The sequence below is a fragment of the Misgurnus anguillicaudatus genome, chromosome 18 (assembly GCF_027580225.2).
Source record: "Misgurnus anguillicaudatus chromosome 18, ASM2758022v2, whole genome shotgun sequence".
Lineage (NCBI taxonomy): Eukaryota > Metazoa > Chordata > Actinopteri > Cypriniformes > Cobitidae > Misgurnus > Misgurnus anguillicaudatus.
The window spans coordinates 1,917,426-1,941,689 of record NC_073354.2 but is presented as its reverse complement, the minus strand read 5'-3'; the positions used below and the strand labels follow the sequence as shown (position 1 = coordinate 1,941,689).

At 37.0% G+C, this 24,264-nt stretch overlaps 2 protein-coding genes across 2 annotated transcripts in view; one reads left to right on the top strand and one right to left on the bottom strand.

Moving 5' to 3' along the window:
* Positions 1-803: 803 nt before the first annotated feature.
* Positions 804-11,822, bottom strand: gpr63 (G protein-coupled receptor 63). Its single transcript, XM_073855498.1, has 2 exons — positions 11,375-11,822; positions 804-2,496 (listed from the first exon to the last, which is right to left on the bottom strand). Exon 2 carries the CDS (start codon positions 2,343-2,345, stop codon positions 1,212-1,214), a length of 1,134 nt encoding a protein of 377 aa, XP_073711599.1. The 5' UTR covers positions 2,346-2,496; positions 11,375-11,822; the 3' UTR covers positions 804-1,211.
* A 9,406-nt stretch (positions 11,823-21,228) lies between these two features.
* The window catches only part of LOC141350411 (uncharacterized protein C14orf132), a 46,809-nt gene continuing 43,773 nt past the window's right edge, over positions 21,229-24,264 (top strand). Inside the window, exon 1 of the mRNA XM_073855497.1 lies at positions 21,229-21,924. Within this exon, the coding sequence (XP_073711598.1) occupies positions 21,898-21,924 (27 nt within the window). The 5' untranslated portion in view covers positions 21,229-21,897. The remainder of the gene's footprint in view (positions 21,925-24,264) is intronic.

Sequence of the window (24,264 nt, the reverse complement as noted above, 5' to 3'; positions counted from 1 at the left end):
GGCAATCGCTTCAATTTTTTCTCCTGCTGTATGTGTTTTGCGCAGGTGCCACAAATCAAATGACATTGCTTATTCGACTATCATCTATTTAATTTTAATCGACAATTAATTGAAGATTGATTCATTGTTAACATCGCTAATTTGGACACACCCTTATTGCACTTGCGCAATGCACTTAGATCGTTAAAATAGGGCCCAATGATTAAAATCAAACTTTGATGCTAATAATTCAATTTTGAGACTAGCCTGGATTTCACAGACAGGGACATTTCCATATTGGAAATCAAAATGCACACTTGGAAAACTGAAAACATAGGACTGCACTGAAGTTTACAAGGTCTTTCAAATCATTCCCTCTCTCTGCCTCGAAGCAATACAATTTATCAGAACTGATCATAACTAGATAAAACCAAATAGAAAATGTCTGTTCAGTTCTGACTATCAATTTACATTTCCTGAGTTGGAAATTACAATTTAAAATTCCATGACATTTCCAGGTTATCCATGACAGCAACCCTGAATTTACTGTGCAAGATTATCAAAAACTTTCCATACAGTCGATCAGATTGGAATATTGTCAGCTTTAATTGTCAAATGCCTTTTCTTTATAACACTAAACATACAGTCATTGAAAATAGTGTTGTTTACTATTGACATTTAAATAACTTAATTAAAAAGTAATGCACGTGTATAAAACAAGCACATCACAAATCCAGAAAAAAAACGATATTAAACTCTTAAAAATAAAGGTGCTTCATGATGCAATAGAAGAACCATTTTTAAATGACCATAAAGAACCATAAAGAACCCTTAACATCTGAAGAACCTTTCCGTTTCACAAAAGGTTCTTTGTAGTAAAAAAAGGTTCTTTACATTATAAAAGGTATGAAAGAAGTTGTTCTTTAAAAGAACCTTTGACTTAAATGTTCTTTGTTGAACCAAAATGGTTCTTCTAGAGCATCACACCATAGTTTAAGTTGAAGCATCTTCATTTTGTGTAGTACATTCATGGTATTAAAGAGAAGGAAAAAACATTTTCACCAAATATAGCAGCACCTGGCTGGTAAATACAGAACAAAGTTCTAAAATATAAAAACATTGTGCAATTAAAGAGGCTCTGTAAACTAACATCAGTACAATTTTTCACCTGCAGTTTTAAGGGCAAACATATCACAGCTTAATAAAAAAGCACAACAGAAAAACGTCCCCAGCTATATCACAGAGTGATGCTCACCACACACATAAACGGCACTGGGGCGGATGCGTCTCTTAGTGTGACCAGGCAGCTCGGGTAGGAACTTCAAGTACTTGGGCACTAGATCAAGGCATGCATCACGAAATTTCTTGATTCGCCAGTAGTAGATCAAAGGATTCAGAGCTGATTTGAGGTAGCAGATCCACAGTAACCACGTACTGATCTCAAAGAAGTTCTGCCTGTAGTAAAACGTACGACTGAAGGTGGACAGCAGGCTATAGGTGGCAAATGGAGCCCAGCATGCAGTGAAGACTGAGAAAAGAATAAGGATTGTGGTAAAGGCACGCGTTTTAAAACTCATGTCAACATTCATCTGAAAGGGCCTCTGTAGACTCATCAGACCCAGCTTGCTGGCCTGGCTCAAGCAAACGGAGTCAGGATGGGAGTGGATGCGCAGGGCATTGTGTCGGAGCGTATTCAGGATCCCCATGAACGTGTACAGCATTACCAGAAATGGTACAAAGAAGAACACCAGCATAATTAGCATCACATATGCATGGTAACCACGCTCAACTGTGTATCCAAAAACGCATTGCGGTGCTCTGGGTGGGGTGTATAAGGCAGGTCGTCCAATGGCAAGAGGGAAGGAGAGGCAGAAAGATGTAGACCATGAGACTGCAATTAACACTTTGGCTCGGCGTGGACTTAATTTGTCCTGCTTTTGCACAATAATTAGGAAGCGGTCCACGCTGATGATAAGCAAAATAGCAACACCCTCCAACAGAAACATCCAGAAAAACATAGCTAAAATATGGCACAACACCTCTCCGAAGACCCACCGTGTAGTCACCATGGTGACTAGAGCAAAAGGCATGTTGAGGATTGCTAACATCATATCAGCAAAAGCAAGGCTGGCCAGCAAGATGTTAATAGCAGAACGCATAGCGGCTTTCTGGTAAACCATCAAACAGACGACCATGTTTCCAAGGAAGGCAAGGAGGAGTACACAGATGATAGCCAAACAGAAGAAAACCTGAAGGGGCAGGTTAAGGCCCTGAACCGGATCCTGATACACAGATGTAGGTGTTACGAATTCTGATGGAGTCCTGAACTCTACAGAGTTGTTTTCTTTTGCTGAGGAATTCTCCATTCTCCTCTTATATCTGCTGACGAGGTTTCTTTCAGTTTCTTAGGGGCACAGATGGGAAAATAAAGCCTTCTTTTTGCAGTTACATTGTAAAGAGGGCAAGCTCAGGAAATATGACAGGTCACTAGCACACATCTTAGTATGGAGGCAGATCCTGTAGAAACAAAAGAGAGGGAAAAGATCTGAGAATTCACAATGCAACAAATATCTGGCAAAACTATCATAAAAACAATTCATATGATAAAGACTATTTTGCTGTCTTAACCAAAATACCCTAATTTCCTAATCATTTTCATTTTATTAAAACAAAGTTTCCAAGGGGGTATGTGAAAACATTTAGATTTTGCTTTGATCTCATTTACTTTGAATAAAAATGTCTCTTGTTTGTCCAGACTTAAAGATTGTTTTCGCGAGGAAATCATTGTAAAAATGACCACTTTAAAATGTCATTTGAATCTTATCATTACTATTATTATAACAACTATAAATAATGTTAAAGGAAAACACCACCGTTTTTAAAGCAATAAGCCCCAAGAAGCAGTGGGTTACCAGTGCATTTTATAACAGCTAAGGGGCGTTGTTACGACGCGGAGCGGAGTGCCTAAAACCCCCTTAGCTGTTATAAAATGCACTGGTAACCCAACGCTTCGAGTGGTTTATTGCGTTTATAAAACGGTTACTTCATATGCATAACGTTAGCGGGATTTTATCAAATAAAACCCAAATAAGTTGTAATTATTTTAGTACAAATATTGCTCTTCCGCCAAACAAAGTAGTTCCTCAGAATCAAGTGTGGCTGCAACAGAGCGCAGTTCACAAACAACACAGACGCAGCAAAGGCGCAATGAAAATATGATTAAAGACTGTGGTGTTTATTTTTATATATCAACATTCATCTAAAATATACATTAACATTTATATCGTGCAACTGTTGAAGTGATGGTCAAATATGCTTGGAAGCATGATTAACTCTTTCCCCGTCAGCGTTTTTTTTGTTGCCACCCAGTTTTAGTTGAATGCCTTACAGAAAAATTATCTTCTTTAAATAAACATAAAATATCAAATGTAGGAACAGTCCATCCGCTTTCCAACAACATCAAAAAACGTTTCATCCTACCATAATTTGTTCTCTTATCAGTTATCACCTCTCAAATTTTCAGCTGAATGCGGAGATAATTCCATTTTTGTGAAGAACTTTGTAAGAGATCAGATTCAGAGCCTGATCAAAACACACGTCACGCTAAATCCACCACAACGCTGTTGTGTCGAGTGAATGCCTCAGTGTTTAAGTTGGGTAAGATTGCCATCTTGTGGATAATAGCGGAAATATCAATAAGACAAAAAAACCCTGAGAGAATGTTTTCTCTTTATTGACGAAATGTTTTATTTATTGACATTTATCTGGATATCGCCATAATTGTGCAAATGTAGAAAAATAAAAAAATTATTAAAGACTGAGGTGTTTATTTTCATAAATCAGTACGCAGCAACAGTGGCGCAGTGATACTTGTGATGCGGTCTGAACCGTGGGTTTACCGGGGTATTTTATCACGGCTTAGAACGCGTTTCAACCAATCAGAATGAAGAACCAGAACGAGCCGTTTTATAATCAATATTTTACAATGTTCTTTCCTCAGCTTAGACAAATTAATACATTCAATTCAATTTTATTTATGTAGCGCATTTCACAATTGGTGATTGTTTCAAAGCAGCTTTACATTAATAGAAGCAGTGGAAAGCAGTAGGGGTGTAACGGTACGTGTATTCGTACCGGACCGTTTCGGTTCAGTGCACATGTGCACCGAAAGGCCGAATGCAATCTTTTGTGTGCACCTGTGTGGAACATAATACGTGCGTTTCCACACGAACATATTAAGTTGCGGAAGTCTCCTCGTTCAGCGCAAGTCTTCTGTCAAACATATAACATAATTCGGCCCGCAGAAAGATTTTTATTTACTTAGTTGTATATCCGTTTGATTATTGATGTAAACGTTTACGTGTCGTGTCTAAAAGCGCATGTTAAACGCGTGTCAACACGCTGTTTTGTTCTTTCAAAAGTGCATGAGAGGTTGCTACGCAATCATGAGACGCGCTTTCTGTGACAGCGAGAATAAGGAATGCGTAATCAGATTTTTCATCTGCACCTCACGTCAATCATATCATTGTCACAATGCGATCAGCTGGTCGGGACAGAGAAGAGCTGTAACCCGGGCTTACTTAGCTGTTACTCAGCTGCGGAGGGGTTCGTTAGTGAAGTCACAGCTTACATTGACGACACAAGCAAAGATTAGGAGAAACGTGCAAAAGATCAAAGATGGCTATGTATGCATGTATGTACATACAAAACATACAAAAAGTGCTAAACATGCTAAACATCTCAGTCTCATAGAAATTCCTCTTTTAGAAATGTCAGCCAGAAAACAGCCCAATCTGAAAAACTGATGCTTATGACAACACAGGCATCTAACTGCCCATCCACTTTAAAATAATTGGCTACATTTTTTGAGTGGCAGCAAAGTCAGCCAATCAGTAATGAGATTGCAAGTTAGGCCAGTAGGGGGATCCAAATAGGTGCAAAATCACTTGTTTAAAATCCCCCACCCTAATAGAGCTATCTGAGAGAGGTTTTTAGGAAGCTTCTAAGGCATTACCGACCCAAAGAAATTTTTTTTTGTCTACATGTCACATCACAGAACAAGTATAAATACTCCGTTCAACCATTCTATGTCACCTTTAAACTGTCAAATACATACAATGTTATGTTAAAAGCACATGAAGTTCACATAATCACAGTTGGATATATTGTTTAATTAAAGAGTCGGTGATCATGTGCATCAGTATATTGGATCAGTGCATCAAAATCTGCTGCTGTCTGTAATGGCAATCCATACAGAGACTGTGCAATGTATTATGCTCTATTTGAGATAAATAGAAAATGCATTATTTGTCATGCACAACATGCAGCTCTTCATTTGAAATCTAAAAACATGATAACATGATAAGAGGAAAATCACGGCTAAGAAAAACAATGAGAGGATGAGTATTCACCATTACGCGCAGTCCGTTTATGTTTATAATAGCTAGTGTAAAACATGTTACGATTATGTTTCATGTTGTTCTATTTGTAAAGCTCTTTTCATTGCCTCTGTTTTTTAACAAAGCAAACATTCAGGCTCGTTTAAGTTTACTTCCTCTCCTCACGTCTCATTCATGACGTAGATTGCGGGTAGCAACTTTGAAACCAATTCCAGTCAGATTTATTATTTCAAAGTTGTATGTATTCACCAGAAAATTCCAAAATTTCAGCTTGAGTAATGCTCTCTTCGCCTGTCGCTGTCTGCCCTCTCTCTCTTGTCTGTCTGTGTGAACCCTGAGCTATGCGTGCCACTTTAACCGAGAAAGAAGACAGAAATGACAGAGGCAATCGTGATTTGCTAAAATGTGAATAACATTTATTTTATGCAAACAAACACACATATAAACACTATGGCAATATAACGCCTCCCTCAAAAAACCTGACGCCACATGGTGTTTAAAGGAGACATTTCACAAGACTTTTTTATGTAAAATAATTATTTGGTGTCCTCAGAGTACATATGTGAAGTTTTAGCTCAAAATACTACATAATAGGGGTGGTATTTCAAATCGATTTAAAATGATTTCAAATCGCTCTTGCGTTACTCTGATGTCATCCACTGTCGTTTCTTGCAGCGCCTCATGAAGTCGTACACACCTATTAATTCGTCCTACAAGCCAATTTTTTTGTTCTTTAGTACATTAATATAAAATAAGGCCAAAATGTAATTTTAAAATGTATTTAGGTAACACTTGTAGTACATTTGAACCCATTTGTATTAAAGATGAGTACAAGATTACTTAAAGTGGTATACATTTTTGTAATACGAGATAGTATGTTAAATGCATTTCAGTTCATATTCATGACATCTCAAAATAACACTGATAATGACACCTATGTTTTTAAGATTATCTTAAGTACAAAAAAATTTGCCTTCTGCATTTTTGTTTTGCTTTTCCCCCCATTGTACCGAAATTGGATCGAACCGTGGCGCCTGAACCGAGGTACGAACCGATCCGGGACTTCTGTGTACCGTTCCACCCCTACCACATAGATAATTTATTATAAAATGTTAAAATTGCCACTTTGTAGGTGTGAGCAATAGGTTGTCAGACATAAAACAAGTAGACTATAAAATAATGACTAAACACGACCCATTACACCTCGTGTTTAATCCAACCAGCTGTTCCCTTAACTGCTGCTAAAATCTTGATTTAGATATGCAACATCGTCTGACAAAATCACCATACATTTACATAGAAGCTTTACTGCTGCTGCTCTTCTCATAACTGTTGCTGTGTTTTGAGCAATTTTTTATTTTAAATGCGAGTAATATAGCGCAGACAATTTGGTGCAAATTCAGAAATATGAGAGAATACACTGTTGTTGTTGTTGTTACACAGACTACACAACACGTGGACGGGCATACGGCATCATAGGGAGGGAGAAAGCTCACACACAGACTCACACTACTGCTAATCTTTCTTCAAGTCATGTTAACTCGATCAGTCGTCTTTGACAGTAACATCTGTGAATGTTGACGTTTACGCAAAAGAGAAAGTATATTAAAAACACTGCCACCTTTTCACTGTCACGTGAGAGAGAGGCACGCGCTGTCGAGGCGCTGCACGCAACATAAAATAGTAAAATAAAAATGTAAATGAGAATCATAAAAAAATCTATTTGTGGCAGCCAGTGTTGATTCAATTATGGGAAACACTGATGTCATTGCACTTCTAAAAAGAGTTAATAAACAGTACAGACTAGCTTGGCGTTTCATTAAAGGCGGAGTGCACAATGTTTGAAAAACGCTTTGGAAAAGGGAGTCGGACCACTACCAAAACACACTTGTAGCCAATCAGCATGTCTTCTAACCGACATCTTTCCCGGGGATGCGTATGTGTGGGGCGGGTCTATCAAAAGAAGGTCCAGATTCTATTGGGGTGGGGGCGTGTTTGTTTAGGTGATTTCAAATGTCATTTAAGGTTATAAAGTGTCAAGTAGCCTCAACAGTGCAAGAAGTTTCAAGTTTCAATAAATGGGTCATGATTTTGTTGCCTAATGTGTAACGTTAATTTTGCCTCACAACATTCAAAATGTAGTAATCTGACCTTTTCCACCCAATTTTAGTCCAATGACTAGGTCAGATTATATGGTTCCCCTTCTGGTGTAATCGTCAACGTGTATGATTTTAAATGTCAACACTGGCTTTTAAACATTGTACACTCTGCCTTTAATAATCATGTGCTTACATTGTCCTATTCTCTGTGGGTCAAACGTCAATAACTCCCGAGTGTTTTCGTTTGAGATGCTCGTGCATTGTGGTTGAGCTCCCGTGATAAGCCAGTGACGTTTGGCACAGTGATACAGACCACTCTTTTATCACAACTTGGCTTAAAATACATTCATACTTTCAGACTAATTTCATAGACTCACCTGCCACCGCCATTTTTCAAAATCAAAGCAGTGAATGCAGGAGGAGAGGGAAGAAAGATGATAGCAGCAGATTAACCAGACTGGTGTGGATGTGAATTACAGTGGGCCGTTTAAGACAGAAGAAAAATAAATATGCGACTCCTCGACTAAAAAAATTGCCGTCGACCAATTGTCATGGTCGATTACGTCGACTATTCGCATCAGCACTAATATTATGTAGAGTGCGTAATATAGAAAGTGCTTCAGTTTGTGTTTATTAACCCTTTAGTTTCACTTCATCACGCAGCTTTTCCTGTTAGAGGTTTCTGTTAAAACATTTAATTCATTAATAATCTAGCATCCATGTGTTCATAGTTCCTTTTTATTCACTTTAAGTTTTATTTGAGTTTTTTTTAACAAAAATATTTTACTTTCACAAGGAAAACACGCACACAATGAAAACGCATGTTAATGTCAAGTGTAAACAGCCTCTAAAAAAGCTACAATGCATCATTTTTGTATTTGATCCGGACCAAATGAACCGAACTACAGATGTGAAAGCACCTTAAAGCCGCTCTATGCATTTTCGGCGTTTTTGTCAAACAGCGACCCCTAGAGTCCCTGGAGAATACTTGCAACTGTCGTAATTTCCCACTCTAATACTCCAAAGATAATGAGCAGGTAATGTTTCACAATTTCATACAAATATTAGGCTACTGCATAGTCTACCAAACTACAGATGATGATAATAGGATAATAAGAAGTTTATTCCAAGTGTAGAGTGCATATAATAATAAAGTATCACGTTTGCTAGCTTATAATGTTTTTACATGATTGCAGCTAAATCACAAGTAAACATTACAAAATGCCATGACAAAGTTAATTGTGTACGTTGCATTATTTCATAACGTTGTTCGTTATAATGTCACTATACATGATTATTGCTATTTATCATAATAGTTTGCAAATTGTGCATGTTTACACTATTTACAACCTCTAGGCTTATTTATGTCCTGCTAATTATATGAGATATTGACAATTGTTGTCATGATAATCGCAAACAAGTTTACAAATGAGAGATTTACTTACTAGTCCATCAACAAGATCGCCAGATCAGCATCCCATCCAGTGCTGTCTTTTAGCTCACGCCAACGAGTAAAAACCTGACCGAGTGGGACTCTTGTCCGGTTCCTAACGCGGTCAGATTCTCTTTTCCTTTTCCTACTCTCTTCCGAACGCGCTTTCTTAAAGCTCACGTAACACACGCTGTTTCTGCATTTCTGATGTTAATCTGGAGTACCTATAGAATAGTATGACATCCTTTATATCTCCGAAGAGTCTTTAGTTTAATCAGATTTATAAAAGAAAGATTAGCTTTACCAAATCTTTCCGATAACGTACGAAAAAATGAAGAAGGAGGAGTTATACCGCAGGAGGAGCGAGTACGAGTCATGCAACACTATACAACACTGTTTTAACTTATGATTCACTACATGTTCGTGTCATTTATATAACATGCACGCGACTATTTCCAACATAAGACAAGTCTTACCGCGTGCAACTCGTCATGACCCGGTTGGGAAAATCCACCGCAAACACACACGCAAAACTCCGCTGCTACCACAGATAATAAACTATATCCATTGTTTCCATAAGGCTGGATGTCTTCTCCTTACATCCAAAAGCACACTTCTTCTTTCGTGCCATTGTTGACTTTTGAAATTAAACAAAGCTGAGTGGCGTGATAAGCTGTTAGCAAGCTCTAGCGTCTCCTGCTGATTGACGGGTGGGAGGGGTTTTCAGGGGGAAGCCCATATAAAGAAGTGATATGTATCGAAAACCCCTGAAACGTCAGTTAGAACTGTAATCGAAAAAAACTTGCCGAAACTTGTACGAACCCTGGCGAAGTGCGTTCGGCACAGAAATACTCTGTAACACGTCCAACTGCTGTTTTGACACTTTGCCTACGTTTAGCATGAGGAAACAACTCTATAACTGTGTTAATAAGTCAGAATGCTTGAAATACCATTAAACCCCCCCTTTAACTTTAAATCGTTTAGCCTCACGTCTCAAATTCGCACGTGCAGTTGTTGTTATAGGCTTGATCGACTTCATGCAGCGCTGCAAGAACCGACAGCCGGATGATGTCAAAGTGCCGTCTCGGATCATTCTCGCAGTACTTTGACGTCATCTGGCGGTCAGTTCTTGCAGCGCTCACGAAGTCGAACAAGCTTAATGTGTGTGACTTTGTTGCCGTAAAGCAAGTCGTGATTCTCGTGAGATTTGTCAGGGGCGGTTCTCTCGAGCTTGCATTGGTGGTTTTGCTAGCGGCGTCCTCCCCGAGCTTCAACAGGAGGATGATTTGCCCTACAATGACTTTGTTTACCACTGAAATAACTTTGAAGCTGTTATATTAAGGTAAAATAACTGCATAGTGTGTCTTTAAGATCTCTTTTTGACATCACAAGTGGAGCCAAACCTCAATGACCTACTCTTTCACATGCTTGCGGAAAATGGTTTACTAAAACTAAGTTAGTGGGTTAATCCTTTTAACATTTTCTAAGTTGATATAGCACTTAAACATAAAAAAGTCAGACTGTGTCCCCTTTAAATTACATTAGTAATGGTAATAATACCCCCAATGTAGAATATGTAATGTTATAATGTAAAGATTTTAACTTAAGTCACATAACAGGAAATCAGACCAGCTTCCTACAAAGACACCAAACTGCATTTAAAAGCATCTTGTAGAACACAGATCATCAATCTTATCTGAAACCATAGTGACAGCGGAGGTCAAGGACAGACATGTATGCTTAATAGCTGTGGATCCTAGCAACAGGGAATAAAATTATCAGTCTCCTCCTCGTAGTCTCATCATTTAAGGTTAGAAAGTGTCCTAAATTCATTCTGAACTCAAGTGGCCTCAACAGTGCAAGAAGTTTCAAGATTTTGCTTGGATGCTTGGAACCTATCAGTTTTACGATTGCTAAAAAATAAATGGGTCATGGCATGTTTTTTTATTTGATTTTGTTGCCTAATGTGTAACGTTAATTTGTTACCAAAGTTTTTGCCCCACAACATTCAAAATGTAGTAATCTGACCTTTTTCACTCTGTTTTAGTCCACTGACTAGGTCAGATTATATGGTTCCCCCTCGGGTGTAATCGTCAACGTGTTTGATTGTGTAAAACCAGCAAAAGCATCCATAATAAAAGACAGTAAACCAAAATGCTCATGTTAAAAATATCAAAGATCATCGTGCTAAATGACGATTCCTTCTTTCTTGTCCCAATACTTTTAAATGATAACGGATTATTTATTCTAGAACAAAAACGTGGCCTTGCAAATATATCGTAATACTTAAATAACCTCATAAACACAATTGTTACATCATCAACGAGAGCTTTACCTTCGATAAATGTTTAAAGTGTGTGTTCGCTAAAGATGGAGGAATAAGCAGAGACAATCATCACACATCTTCATTTAAAGATAATTACTTTATAAACACTGTTAAATAAGTTGATTTATAATACGTTTACCTTGATTTCAGTCCGTAGCTTAGATGAAATGAATGATGCATTATTTACATCTTCATATGCTGAGATTAGATGCATCCATCGTCCAGATGTTTGAATCCCCGACAACCCACCATTCATTTCCGGTGACCAAAATATCCATAAAATAGCAAACCATTTATCTTAAGGAGTTATAATATAAAACCTTAACAGACTGTCTCGTTGAAAAAAAATTGTAAACGGTTAAATTAATTTGACTTGTGTCCATGCTGTATTGATGAACCAATCTGTAAAGCATATGTCTAAAAACATGCTATTAATCATGTAGTTTTGCGAGTACAAACGTTCATTCTAAAAGGAGAAACCCCCATATTACATTTTGTATCAGCGGCTCGTTTCGCATGCACGTCTATTCGTTCCCAAACACTTTCGCTCACTCGTGCTCTCTCTGGATCCACTGAAATTGCGCGTCACTGAAGTAAACCAATAAAAATGCAATGTCGGATTTAACGGACAGTTCTTCAACCAATTAAAGTGCGAGTATGCTGGGCTAGAGTTTCTTTTTTGACCAATCATCGTTGTCCCTGCAGCTGTTTGGTTGAATCGAATGCTGTTGAGCGTCCTTTCTCTCCAGTACAGTAGGAGGCGCTGCAGCTCAGTCTTTAGTCTCCAGATAAACCCACTAAAGATGAAAGGCGAATTTACTGAGGGAATTTCTTTTTGCTAATTTCCAGGAAATTATAAATAATTATGATTTAACCAACTCAATGAAACAAGGTCTAATCATACTCATTCCCAAACCTGGAAAAGACCCTAGGCTTTTGGATAATTTACGACCTATTTCTTTATTAAATACAGATTACAAATTATTAACTCATTTTTATAATAATCGCCTTAAATTAGGATTGTCCAAAATTATCGGGGAGACACAAACTGGATTTATTAAAGGTAGATCTATATATAAGAATATTCGACTGGTCTTAGACCTGCTAGAATACAATAAAGAGATTAAAGATGATGGGGTTATTTTGTTTCTAGATTTTTATAAAGCTTTTGATATGCTAGATCATTCTTTTATTTTTAAATGTCTACATACATTTGGATTTGGGGAAAAATTTTGTAATGTGGTTCAGATGTTCTACAAAGATACTAACTTAATAGTTCAGTCGCCTTGCCATCAGGTACTTCACCTAGATTTTATATTAAGAGAGGGGTTAAACAAGGCTGTCCTATTTCACCCTCTTTGTTTATTTTGGCCACAGAGATGTTGGCTATCCTTATTTCGAACACTGAAAACCTAAATGTGTTTGGACAGCAAGTTGTTATTAGTCAATTGGCAGACGACACAACATTTTTAAAATCCATTGATCAGGTTCCTAAAGCAATTGAAAGAGTTAATCATTTTTCCAAATTTTCAGGTCTGAAACTCAATATTAGCAAATGTGAAATTATGACTTTACATGAAAACCCTCTTAAAGTTGCATATAATATTCCAATTAAAACTTGTGTTAAATATCTAGGCATACACATTGCCAAGGATGAGGGCATGAGAGAAAAACTAAATATTTGGAATAGATGGAATAGTTGTAAGCAAAGACTTGGTTTATGGTTGCAAAGTGACCTGTCTATATTTGGTAGAATTCTAGTAACAAAAATGGAAAGTATAGGTGCATATATCCAGCATCTTGTCTCTTCGTTCCTAATACAGCTATTAAGACCATTAATCAAGTTAATTTTAATTTTATATGGAGAAATAGAGTAACTTATGTTAAAAGGGCACAACTCACACACGATTATGAGAATGGTGGATTACAAGCATTTGGTTTTTTATGTATGAATGGTATGCTTAAAATTAAGTGGCTCAAAAGTTTTATAGTCAATCAACATTCTTTTTGGTTTTGTCTCACTAGAGGGATATTTGAGAGATTGGGTGGAGTTAATTTCCTACTGAAATGTGACTTTTTGGTTTAAAAATTGCCGATCAAATTATCTTCCTTTCACCAACAAGTTTTATTGTATTGGAAATTATTATACAACCATAACTTTTCACCTCACAGAATTCCAATTTGGAATAATAGGTTTGTTTTATCTAGACATAAATCTATATGCAATCTTACTTGGCTTGAGAAAGGAATTTGGTCTGTGGCTCATCTAATGAATGAAGAAGGCACAATACTTACTTTTGAAAATTTTTGTACAAAATATCATTTATTTTGTGAACGTAAACAATTTGAATGTATCATTAAATCTATTCCAAGGAATTTTGTTTTTTTGATACGAAACTCTTTCGGTGTAGAGCTAGATAACACATGTGAACTCCCATCTCTTTTTTTTTGATGGTCATGATTTCATGGCAATGATTTCCAATAAACTCATCCGATCTTCTTTTAACTCAAGATTATATTCTGGGAATTTTTACTGTAATAATGTATTACATGTTTATGATAAGTTTATTGTACAGAAATTACGAGTTCAATATATACGTTTCCCAGTAGTTCCTAAAGCAAAGGAAATTCACTTTAAAATATGTAACGGTGTATACCCTTCAGGTGAATTCTTAAGACTGAGATTTAATTTTGACCATAATATTTGTACTTTTTGCCAGTGTGATATAGAGACAACTGACCATCTTTTCTTTTACTGTCTTCATTCAAATATTTTTTGGGAAAACATGTCCTTCTGGCTGGAAACCAAAATACAGCTTTTTCTAGAGACCATATAATATTTGGAATGTTGTTAACTGACAGTAGAGCTGAGTTTTTTGTTAACACAATGTTAATTTTAGGTAAATTCTTTATTCACAAATGTAAATGTACCAAAATCAAACCCTACTTCTCTGTGTTTAAAAAAGAATTTCTTGAAAGCTACCTTCCTTCTTTATATTATATGAAAACCAAACAGGCTTGTAAATTTACTGGACTGATAAAAGACTTTGACATTCTAGAAAATGATTGACCCCCTTTTGTTTTTGTATTATTTTTATTTATGTAATTTATTTTCTGAAATTTGTGCGCCTTGCCTTTTTATTTTATTTTATTTTTGTACTGTATAACAAATTTGAGTGCCATGTATAAGTGTACATTTGTTCCTAAATAAAAAAAAGAAAAAAAAAGAAAGAAAGAAAGGCTGTTTCTCAATTCTAAGAACGCAAAGAACGGACTTGCGTTCTTGTGGAGACTAGTCTTGCCAGGTGACCTTGGAAGAACGAACTCAGAAGGTCGCGAGAACACCGAACGCACTTGTGAGAATTGAGATGTGTGCGATCTTCCTGCTGGTCACGTGACCTCCTCCCCAGATTTCAACGCGCAAGTCTGCACTCGATGCATCCTCGATATCAAGAACTCATGCGGGTATTTTCATGCGTCCTCTGTACTTACGTTCTTGAGATTTGGAATTGAACTTCGACAGTTAATGATGACGTAGAGCGAGGACACAAGGACGCAAGATCGCTGAAGAACGCATATTGAGAAACAGCCAAAGAAAGCAACTCGTGTGTGTGATGCTACAAGTCTATGGTGTGATGTGTTTCTGTATCCTCAGTGTTTTGTTTCTTAAATTGAGTGTAAACAGAATCTTGTCTTTGTATGCTTAAGGGAGGAGATGAATGGCTGAAGAGTCTTTCGTTTGTACAGCTTAAACCTCTTCTACTTTTACGTTATAATATTAACTCGGTGTGTCTGTACGTGTGGATTTGGTTTGTTGTGAATCTTCCACACAGGACTCCGAGTTCAGTCTGACTTTACTCTGTTTGTTTTACTGAGTCAAAGCCCACATGACACTACAGTGTGTGACAGTAAACAGAGCTTACAGGAGGATCAAACCTCCACAGAGTCTCCCCTATCAATATCACACTGTGATAAACGGTTCATTCATAAATATCAGCTCATAGTCCACAAGATATATTACACTGGAGAGAAACCTTACCTCTGCTCTCACTGTGGAAAGAGCTTCTGTAGCCTACTTCAAGTTCTTTGAAACTGTAATATGAAGTTTTAATCTACTTCACCATTTAGTGTCACACCAGAGACTTCATACAGGTGAAAAACCTTTCAAGACATTTGCTCATTCAGCTTCCTTAAAAGCCCATGAGAGACTTCACACTGGAGAGAAACCTTACTGCTGTTCTTACTGCAGAGAGAGATTTACTTTTCCTGGAAGTCTTCAGAAGAAACATCAAACTTTAATAAAATCACCATAGTGTCTTATAGTCTTTCAATTGTGCTAAAACAAAAAACTGTTGATTTCCATGAATGACTTTACATTGACCTCTATTATTGGGCTGCAAAAAGTTTTTTTTCAACCACTGTGTCAGATTGTCCCTCTTTCAAATGATAAATAAACAGATCCGAGCATTACGTCCAGTTCCCAGAACCGCTGCTGTAAGTCGTTGGCACACGTTGGCGCTATAGCCCACAAAACTGTTTTGCCAGGCACATGTAAACACACCATTGAAACAAATCAAGTCAATTTTATTTAGTGCTTTTCCCAATTGTTCATATTTCCAAAGCAGCTGTACATTAAATTGAAATACAGAAAATTATTATTATTATTAAAGAGATTAAAAGAGCTGCAAGTGCACAAAGCAAGCGGTCAGTTGTCGCTGGGCAGTATTGCAGCATGAGGATGGGCATCACACCAAACTGGAATTGAACCTGTCTGTCTTAGATGTCCTTGTAGATCCGAGGGCGAGACGGAAACAGAAACGATGCTATTAACGCAGAGGCCGTTCACATGCAGTATTAAAGCCATACAGTATAATAGATGTGTGCTCGATTCTGATCAAGCTAATTATTGCGACATCAATGTGTTCACAGAGGTGTAAAAAGTACTCAAAAATATTACTCAAGTGAAAGAATTTTAAATATGAAAGTATTCAGTGTAAATTTTAAAAAAGTATTTAAAAAGTAAAAGGAAGAATGAAAACTATTCTTGTTTAAGCTTTTAATCTCCAAAAACAAAGTGAATGAACCACATACAAAGTTTTATCCTGCTTTACAACTATTTGTATTTAATTGTATTTATTTATCAAACTATAAGACTAATTTCAGTATGTAACATGCTACTCAAAGTTGTAAAACCTTAAATTTAACTTAAGAAGCATTTCCGGAAATCCATTTCAGTCTGATCGCCCTGATCGCATTTGTGTAGCTTTTCGGTTACGTCATGCTGTCGTGTCAGACGTCGAGGCAGATTGTCGTGCCAGTGCAACATCATTGCCATAGAAACAGTGCAGATAATGCGGAAAACGGCAGAACGCTACAGGACGCACATCAGATCTGAACAGTTGTGATACACAATATGGACATTTGAGTCTGTCAGATTGGAAATGCACCAAAATCTGATTTGGACTGACACTGTGAACAAGGTCTTAGTCTTGATAGAGAGCTACAAATAGCAGGGAACGTGTCACTTGAGAACACACTTCATGTGTTGTCGGTTTCAAAGAAGCAAAAAAATCTTTATCATCAGATGAACTGATGGCCAATTCCTTACTGTGGTCCAAAGGCTCCAGAATAAATAACATTTAAATGAAACTGACCATCAGCGCAATTCAATTTGTTTGGTAAGAGCAAGGGAAAACAGAATGAGGTGATAAGTACTTTTTAACTGTAAATAAAATTGTAAGGAGTAAAAAATACTTCTTCTTTAAAAATGTAATTAAGTAAAATGATTGATTTTTAATTGTACTCAAGTAAAGTAAAAATCCCCAAAATAATACTCAAGTACACTAATCAAGGAAAATTAGTCAAGTACTTTACACCTCTGTGTGTGTTTAGGAGCTGAATTGGGTGAATGCTTGGTTAAAGAGATGAGTTTAAGTTTAAGCAGACATTCAAAGTGATCAACATCCTGAAATACAGATGAATGTGATAATAATACAGTTTCAATTCTTCTTCAGTCAATCTAAAGAACTTACTCTGCTTTTCGCATTGCTGAAGAATAGGGTGTAACCAATAACAAATTAGCTTATCCTCACTGCTGGCTTATATCCAATGTAAGTCGCTACCCAGGGAGCAAGCAACCATTGACACAATGTTAAAAATTGATTTGTCAATGTTAATCCCGTTGAATCAATATTACTTTTGCAACCTCCATTAATATTGAAAAATATTGACATTTCAATAAACTACCATAAAGTCAATTTTGCCCATTCGTAGACTTTTATTTCTCAACAGCTGCGATCATTGTTTACTGTCATATACTGTATTTTATCATGTAAAGCCTGGAATACACTGCAGTATTTTTGCCCTCCTTTAAGATCATTATCACACTGTGCGACATGTATCGTTTAAACTCGGGTACGACAGGCATGTAGACTGTACGATGATGTCACGGAAGCTTTGGCGGCTGTGTCACACGTTAGCGCAACGTCACCAGCATGCGCTCGTGGTAAACAAATACCAGTGCACAGGTCAAAGCAGCAAACACACTGTGCGGTAATCATGCTGAATTTCTGACACTGTCAGAAAACTATCGTAGGCTATCTTTCGACGCAAGACTGGGAAAACAGGCGTCTTTGAATCTTTCTCATTGTACGACATAGGACCACCGATGAAGAGCCACGATTACAGAAATCACGACGATTGTCTCACGATGGCAATCTTTCGTCTGGGACAGCCAATTATCGTGCAGTGTATCCCGGACTTAAAACCTAAAAGTTAGCTCAACTCAAAGCAGTTAAGGAAACTTGCCTTAAACCATTTAAGTTTTTAAACACATACATTTGAGTACTGTGAACTTAAACAAATTGAGTCATACGCAGTTATGCACTTATATTTAAGTTCTCAATACTCAAATGTATGTGTTTTAAAACTTAAATGGTTTAAGGCAACCGGTTTCCTTAAATGGTTTGAGTTGAGTTAATGTTTAGGTTTTACAGTGGACAAATGCAGCACAAAACAATAAAACAAATACACTGTATGCTAGTGCTGCACAATTTATCGCATCGCAATCACAATCGCGATGTCAGCCTGTGCGATTATATGACAGCAAAATGTTGCAATTATATTAAATAAATAAATGTGTGGACTTGTTAACACAAACTTTCTGATAACAGTTTGATGGTTTTCCTTGCTGTACAAACAAAAAAGGCTGTGCACGTGTGTGGCGTGCGTCGTCACTTGTGTGTGCGCAGCGCGGAAATACCAAAGCGAAGATGGATGCAGAGGAGATTGACAGTGATCTGGTAGCTGAAAAAAAACTCTACGTCTGTTGTATGGCAGCATTTTGGATTTAGGATTACTGACACTGAGCGGTTGCTACATCACGTGGCAATACGAAAACATTTCTAGTTTTACAAATACACATTTTAGCATTATCACTAAACTGTGTGTGGATTTTCCTTAAAACCCATCAAGTTGACTCATGATACCATTTATTATAATCGATACAGCACATCGCAATATTAGCACCAATAACCGCAATGGGAAAAATTACCCAAATCGTGCAGCCCTACTGTATGCCATAAAATACACTGAAAAGTAAAGCTGTTGTGAACCACTTGTACATTAAAAAGTCATGTTTGTTTCACATATGAGCACATTGTGTTTTTTTTTTTTTGTATTATCACATATGGTCATTTACTGCGTGTCAGGTTTTTAATCACAAATTGTATCACAGTTAGGTGTGTAATAGCTGGAGCAGTCCACCACAAATAACAATTTTTAATTGATAACTATTATTTGGAAATGCTCCGTTACTGACCCAGAAATGAGCTCTATGATGTTAAAGATGTTAAATGTATAAAAACCATCTACCAGTCTTGATCTCATAATGATATTTTTCCCTGGATGATATCATTATATAGTTCCTCTCTCAGAACCATAACACCCTGCACGACTGTTGAAGATGTAGATCTGGTCAGTTGTGTGTCGTGGGTCAAATCCCTCCCTCTGTAGGCAAGTCTTTTGGATTTTTAAGGTACCTGTATGTGAGAGAGAGTTGTGTAGATACATGAAAAGTGTGTTAGATGAGTTTATAACTGACACACTGTTAAAAATCCCTGCAAAAAAATTCTACCATTACGTGCTGCTTTCCATTAAAATAGTAACATACTGTGGAAGTTTGCATTGTAAAGCACATTTCTTATGGTGAAATATGGCAAGTGAAAATATGATTGGATGATGCTAAAATTATCTGAATGTTAGATGATCGCCTATTTTTTGTAAATATTGTCTAGCCTAATTATTTTCATTGAATTTGTAATACTAAAGCATAAAGGTTTGCAATCTAATACTCTTAGATTTTTCAAACATATAAAAGATAATTTAAGTGTAACAGACATCAACAAAGGTTACTTAGTAAATGTTTGGGATGTAGATCTAAGTCATGGCAGGGCTGCCAGCTTGGAGTGAGATTTACCAAGGGGAGAGGGTGCAGCAGGTTGGCATCTTGGGGTGGTTATTAAAATTATTATGATTTACTAAATGATTATTAAGGACTAAAATTAAGTTATTTACTAAAGTAACAATTTTTCCAAACTTTGATAACAGTGTGGATTTATTTGCTATGTCTGTGTTGAATTGGTTGAAAAGCCTGCGGGAAATGGTTTACAATACAAATCCAATTAGATTTTAGAAATTAACTGAAAATATTATATAGCCTAGTCCTGAGCTCTGTTATTATTTTGTCTACTTTTTCCCTGATAAAAGTGCCAAAAAAGTTCTTAAAATCGAAGGAAAACTGGTAGTCTCTGTAAAATTGTATTATATTATTTTTGTCAGTCATGAACCAAGGCTGCCAACTTCTGAGTTCAGCTTGGAGTGAGATTTTTTTTTTTTTTGGGGGGGGATAATTTTTTATATAAGTCCTAACCATTTGTCAAAAGATAATAGTGTGGATTGTAGCTATTTCTGTGTTAAATAGTTGGAAAAGACTGCGTTAAAATGGTTCACAATACAAATCGAATCATATTTTAGAAATTAAAGTGAAATAAAAGCTTTTACTGAGTTTAAATGCCTGAGATTAGAGTCTTTACCATTATTTTATACAATTCTATTATGCTTTCCTTCTGATAAAAGTTCCTTCCAAAAAAGTTCTTAAAATCTAATGAATACTGGTCTCTGTAAAATGTATAACTGCAGATAACAGCAGCTTTGATTCAGTTTATCCACTGAGAAAGAGAAGCGTAAAGTGATGATTTGTGATTGGTGATAGAGAGACTGTCACAATCAAATAAACCAAATGAGTAGTTTATATTAAACTTAAGCAACAGATAATGTGTATGTCAAGACCATATAATTATATTTCATATATATTATTGTTTATAGATGTCAAATATCAATTGACTTTTTTCTCTTTTATTAAAACCTGTCACAGCAAACATCACGCAGGCTTGTAATGCTTGCAAACATGCACACGCGAGTGATGGTTGATTAAAATTGCTGTTTTCTGAGGGTATCTGCGTGCGTGGAATCCGGGCAATTCTCTGTTTTTCATCCAGACCTTGACGCTTTGTGTGTTCGACTGGTGCGGAGCTGACTGATCGGCGTATGACATCAGAGTAACGCGAGAGCAAAGGTAAAGGCGGACCCTTTTGTAACATTTCGCATTGCTCTCGCGGTACTCTGATGTCCTCGCTGCCGAACTTCCTGCACAGCGCCACATAAAGTGAAATGCTCTTTGACTCTTTGCAGCAAAGTACCAGCAACATGAGAAGTGGTGGCACCTAAGACAGTGAAGGTACGCTAAAATATAAAAGTGTCAGTACTGCGAGCACTGGTTTAGCTACTTACACCGTGCTTTGCTCTTTCACCATCGCGCAGCCGCGCACTCGCTCTCTGTGGTTTGTAGCTGGCGCTTCAGCATCTGTAAACTTCACCTTCTTTGATTTGATTGGCCTTCCCATCATTTTGACTTTGACGAGCGCTGTTTGAGGCACGCCAGATAGAGATAGGCGTTTTACAGTATTTACAGTTAGGTATATTATTATTTATTGTCTTTTATTAAACTCAATGGGAATCTCAATGGTGGGCACGAGCCTGCGTGAGAAAATGGATGTGTGGCGTGAGAGCGTGAGAATGGGGTCAATTGCGCGAGTCTCACGGTGAATGCGTGAGAGTTGGCAGCTATTTTGTGAACTAAAGTGGGGTCTGACTCTGACATGAAACTCCAGGGCTAAAAATGAGTCCCACTTCTGCCCTGCTGGTAAAACGTATTTTGCTAATTATTTATTTTAAGATATTTCTCATTTTAAGAATTGTGTTATATTATATTAAATGTACGAGCATTTAGGCAAGCGTACCCAGCGACGAAAACTAGTGGAATCGCTCTTTCTCTCGCTCGCTCTATCTCTCGCTCTCTCTCTTCCCCGCCCACTCTATTCCCGTTTCTCTTCATCTGATCTGGGGTTCCTCATATTCCCGTTGTCTCGTCTCGATGTTATTCGTCTCTGTGATGATCTGGATAACAGTGTACCTGGATGCTGAAGCTAAACACGATGTCAGTTGGATGTAAATAGGTTACCCGTCTGGACCCATTCGACATTGAAATTAGCCATCAGATATTTCTGGATCTTTAGCTGTTGTTATTCTGATAAACAAATCGTCATGGATCTGTCATTTATGGTGGCGCAGGTAAGATATTTTATTATTTAGAACGACAGGCACTATCTATTTTTAAAAATACATCAGTCTTGTTTTTGTTTTTCAGCAGAACAATGTCGTACTACAAACTTAAAGTGCAACTCAATAAACTAGAGCTAAACCAGGCTTTGCTAACTTTATTTTAATATTACAAAGCAGAATCTTACGTTACAGCTAACCTTACCCACTGAGCAATGTGACGTCGAAACAACGTCTTTTGCATGTTTTTTTTGCACGTCCAATTTTGGTCCCCTGAAGGTGCAAACTGTGACGTCAGATATTCATACAAAGTCCAATGTAAGAGAGTGCATCGGGGAAGAGTATAAGCCAAGGTGCTCTATGGTTTAGGGTTAATCTTAGTTTATCAAACAAAACATAGAATGACCATGGCACGCTTTTAAATTAAAAAGCCTTTATTTTATATGGCTACAAACAAAATGTATAAAACGTTAAACATTCCAACGCGTTTAGGCCCATGCCTTCCTCAGGGAGAGTGACTAACAAATTCAGCAACAGGTGAAAGCAGTTAACATTCAATTAATCATGTGAGTAGTCACTAGTTGTCATGTGACCAACATCTTTTTTTTAATTGAAGAAACAGACCGATCGGTATGGAGTTCCAAACGATCGGTGGCTGACTTGAAGCAGTGCATTTTGGTTAGTACTTTTGTCCGACTTCAGCTCACGCTGCAGGCACGTGACTGTGTCATATGTTTTTTAAGTACCGTGAGAGCGATTCGAGATCAGCGCCTGAGTTAGCCAGCGGAGTTCGCGAAGAGGAGCTGCACGGGCTGTAATGACGACACAGCTGTTTCACCATTGGTCGGATTCACCACATGACAACAATCACGTGTGTTTCGTGTTTATTTTCACGCCCTCAGTTCCACAAATGCTCACAAATCTGTATTTTTATAACAGTTAAAGCTCTTTTCATGTAGTCGCGATGTTATATTGTGTCATCTTCATCAAAATAAAATGGAAATAGAAATGAAAAAACGTAGACCCCACTACAATGGTATTTAAATAATATATGCTTATGTTAAACTTTATTCCTGTAAAAACAGATGCTGTAAGCCTCTTCAGTTACACTCATGCTCATACACGGACATCCAAAACAGTATAATTCACTTTTTATGTAGTTTACATCTTACAAATCATGTTTATTGCGATAAAGCAAGCAAACGGCACGTGATCAGGCATGCCTGACGTAAATGCTGCAAACTACGGGAAGCACAGCGCGTCCGACTTCACGTCTCCGTTTTCAGCTCCTCCCCGCCTGCACGCGGCTAATCTCGCCGATTGGTTACATCCAGCCACAGTCGATGTCGAACACACCTACAGCAAATACAAATTCAACAACAAAAACAATTATAAACAATACAGTAAAAAAAAACAATTAAAATAGACACAACAAAAAAAATAAGTAAAAGGATAGTAATAATAAAAATATATATATATATAACATAAAATTAAGCCATGGGAAAAATAAAATTTAAAATAAGATCAAAATATAAAAGTGAATTGAGATCCTTGGGCTTTCATTATAGAAAAGAATAAATATTATACTTTGAGCACAATGTAACTGACTTTAAAGCTTTGGCATTGTTGGAAGATAGTACCCAGATAAGATTTCAGGTCATTGCAGAAAATAATAAAAAGAGGTCTGACAGATAAAAATTTACACTTGTGTACAAAAACTTGGCTAGAAACATAAATAAATTTACAAGAAAATACTTGTCTTTTAAACTTTTATCAGAGTTATAAGACATCTTTAACCTCCAAAGAGAAATTGACTAACAAAGAAGTACGGACAAATAAACAAAATTTCTTCCAAAAAGTAGCTACATGAACACAGTCCCAAAAAAGGTGAGGTACAGACTCGTCTTCCACTCCACAGAAGGAGCATAGAGGATCCAATTCAGGAAACATTTTTTTAATAAAAAGATTGACTGGGTAAAATCGATGTAACAACTTGAATGATACCTCTTTAACCTTATTAGTGATTAAATATTTGTTGGATAGAGACCACACTTCCTTCCAAGGAATATTATTAACCCTTATGTGTTGTTGGGGCCATTTTTTGCCATTTTTGCAATTTTTTTGTCTTAAAGAGGCCCTTCCACATAAAACCGTTTTTACTTGTATTTTTTGATATGTGTTAGGTCCATGTGTGTTTGTGTTGTGAAAATTAACTTCCGCCTCCTCTGTCAGCTCTAGCCACTGAAAAGAAATAAGCGGAGAAATCAGGTCAGTTTGAAACTCTTATCAGTGTGACGTGGAACTGATCGAGGTCATTAATATTCATGAGCTCTTCAACTTGAGCCCGCGCCC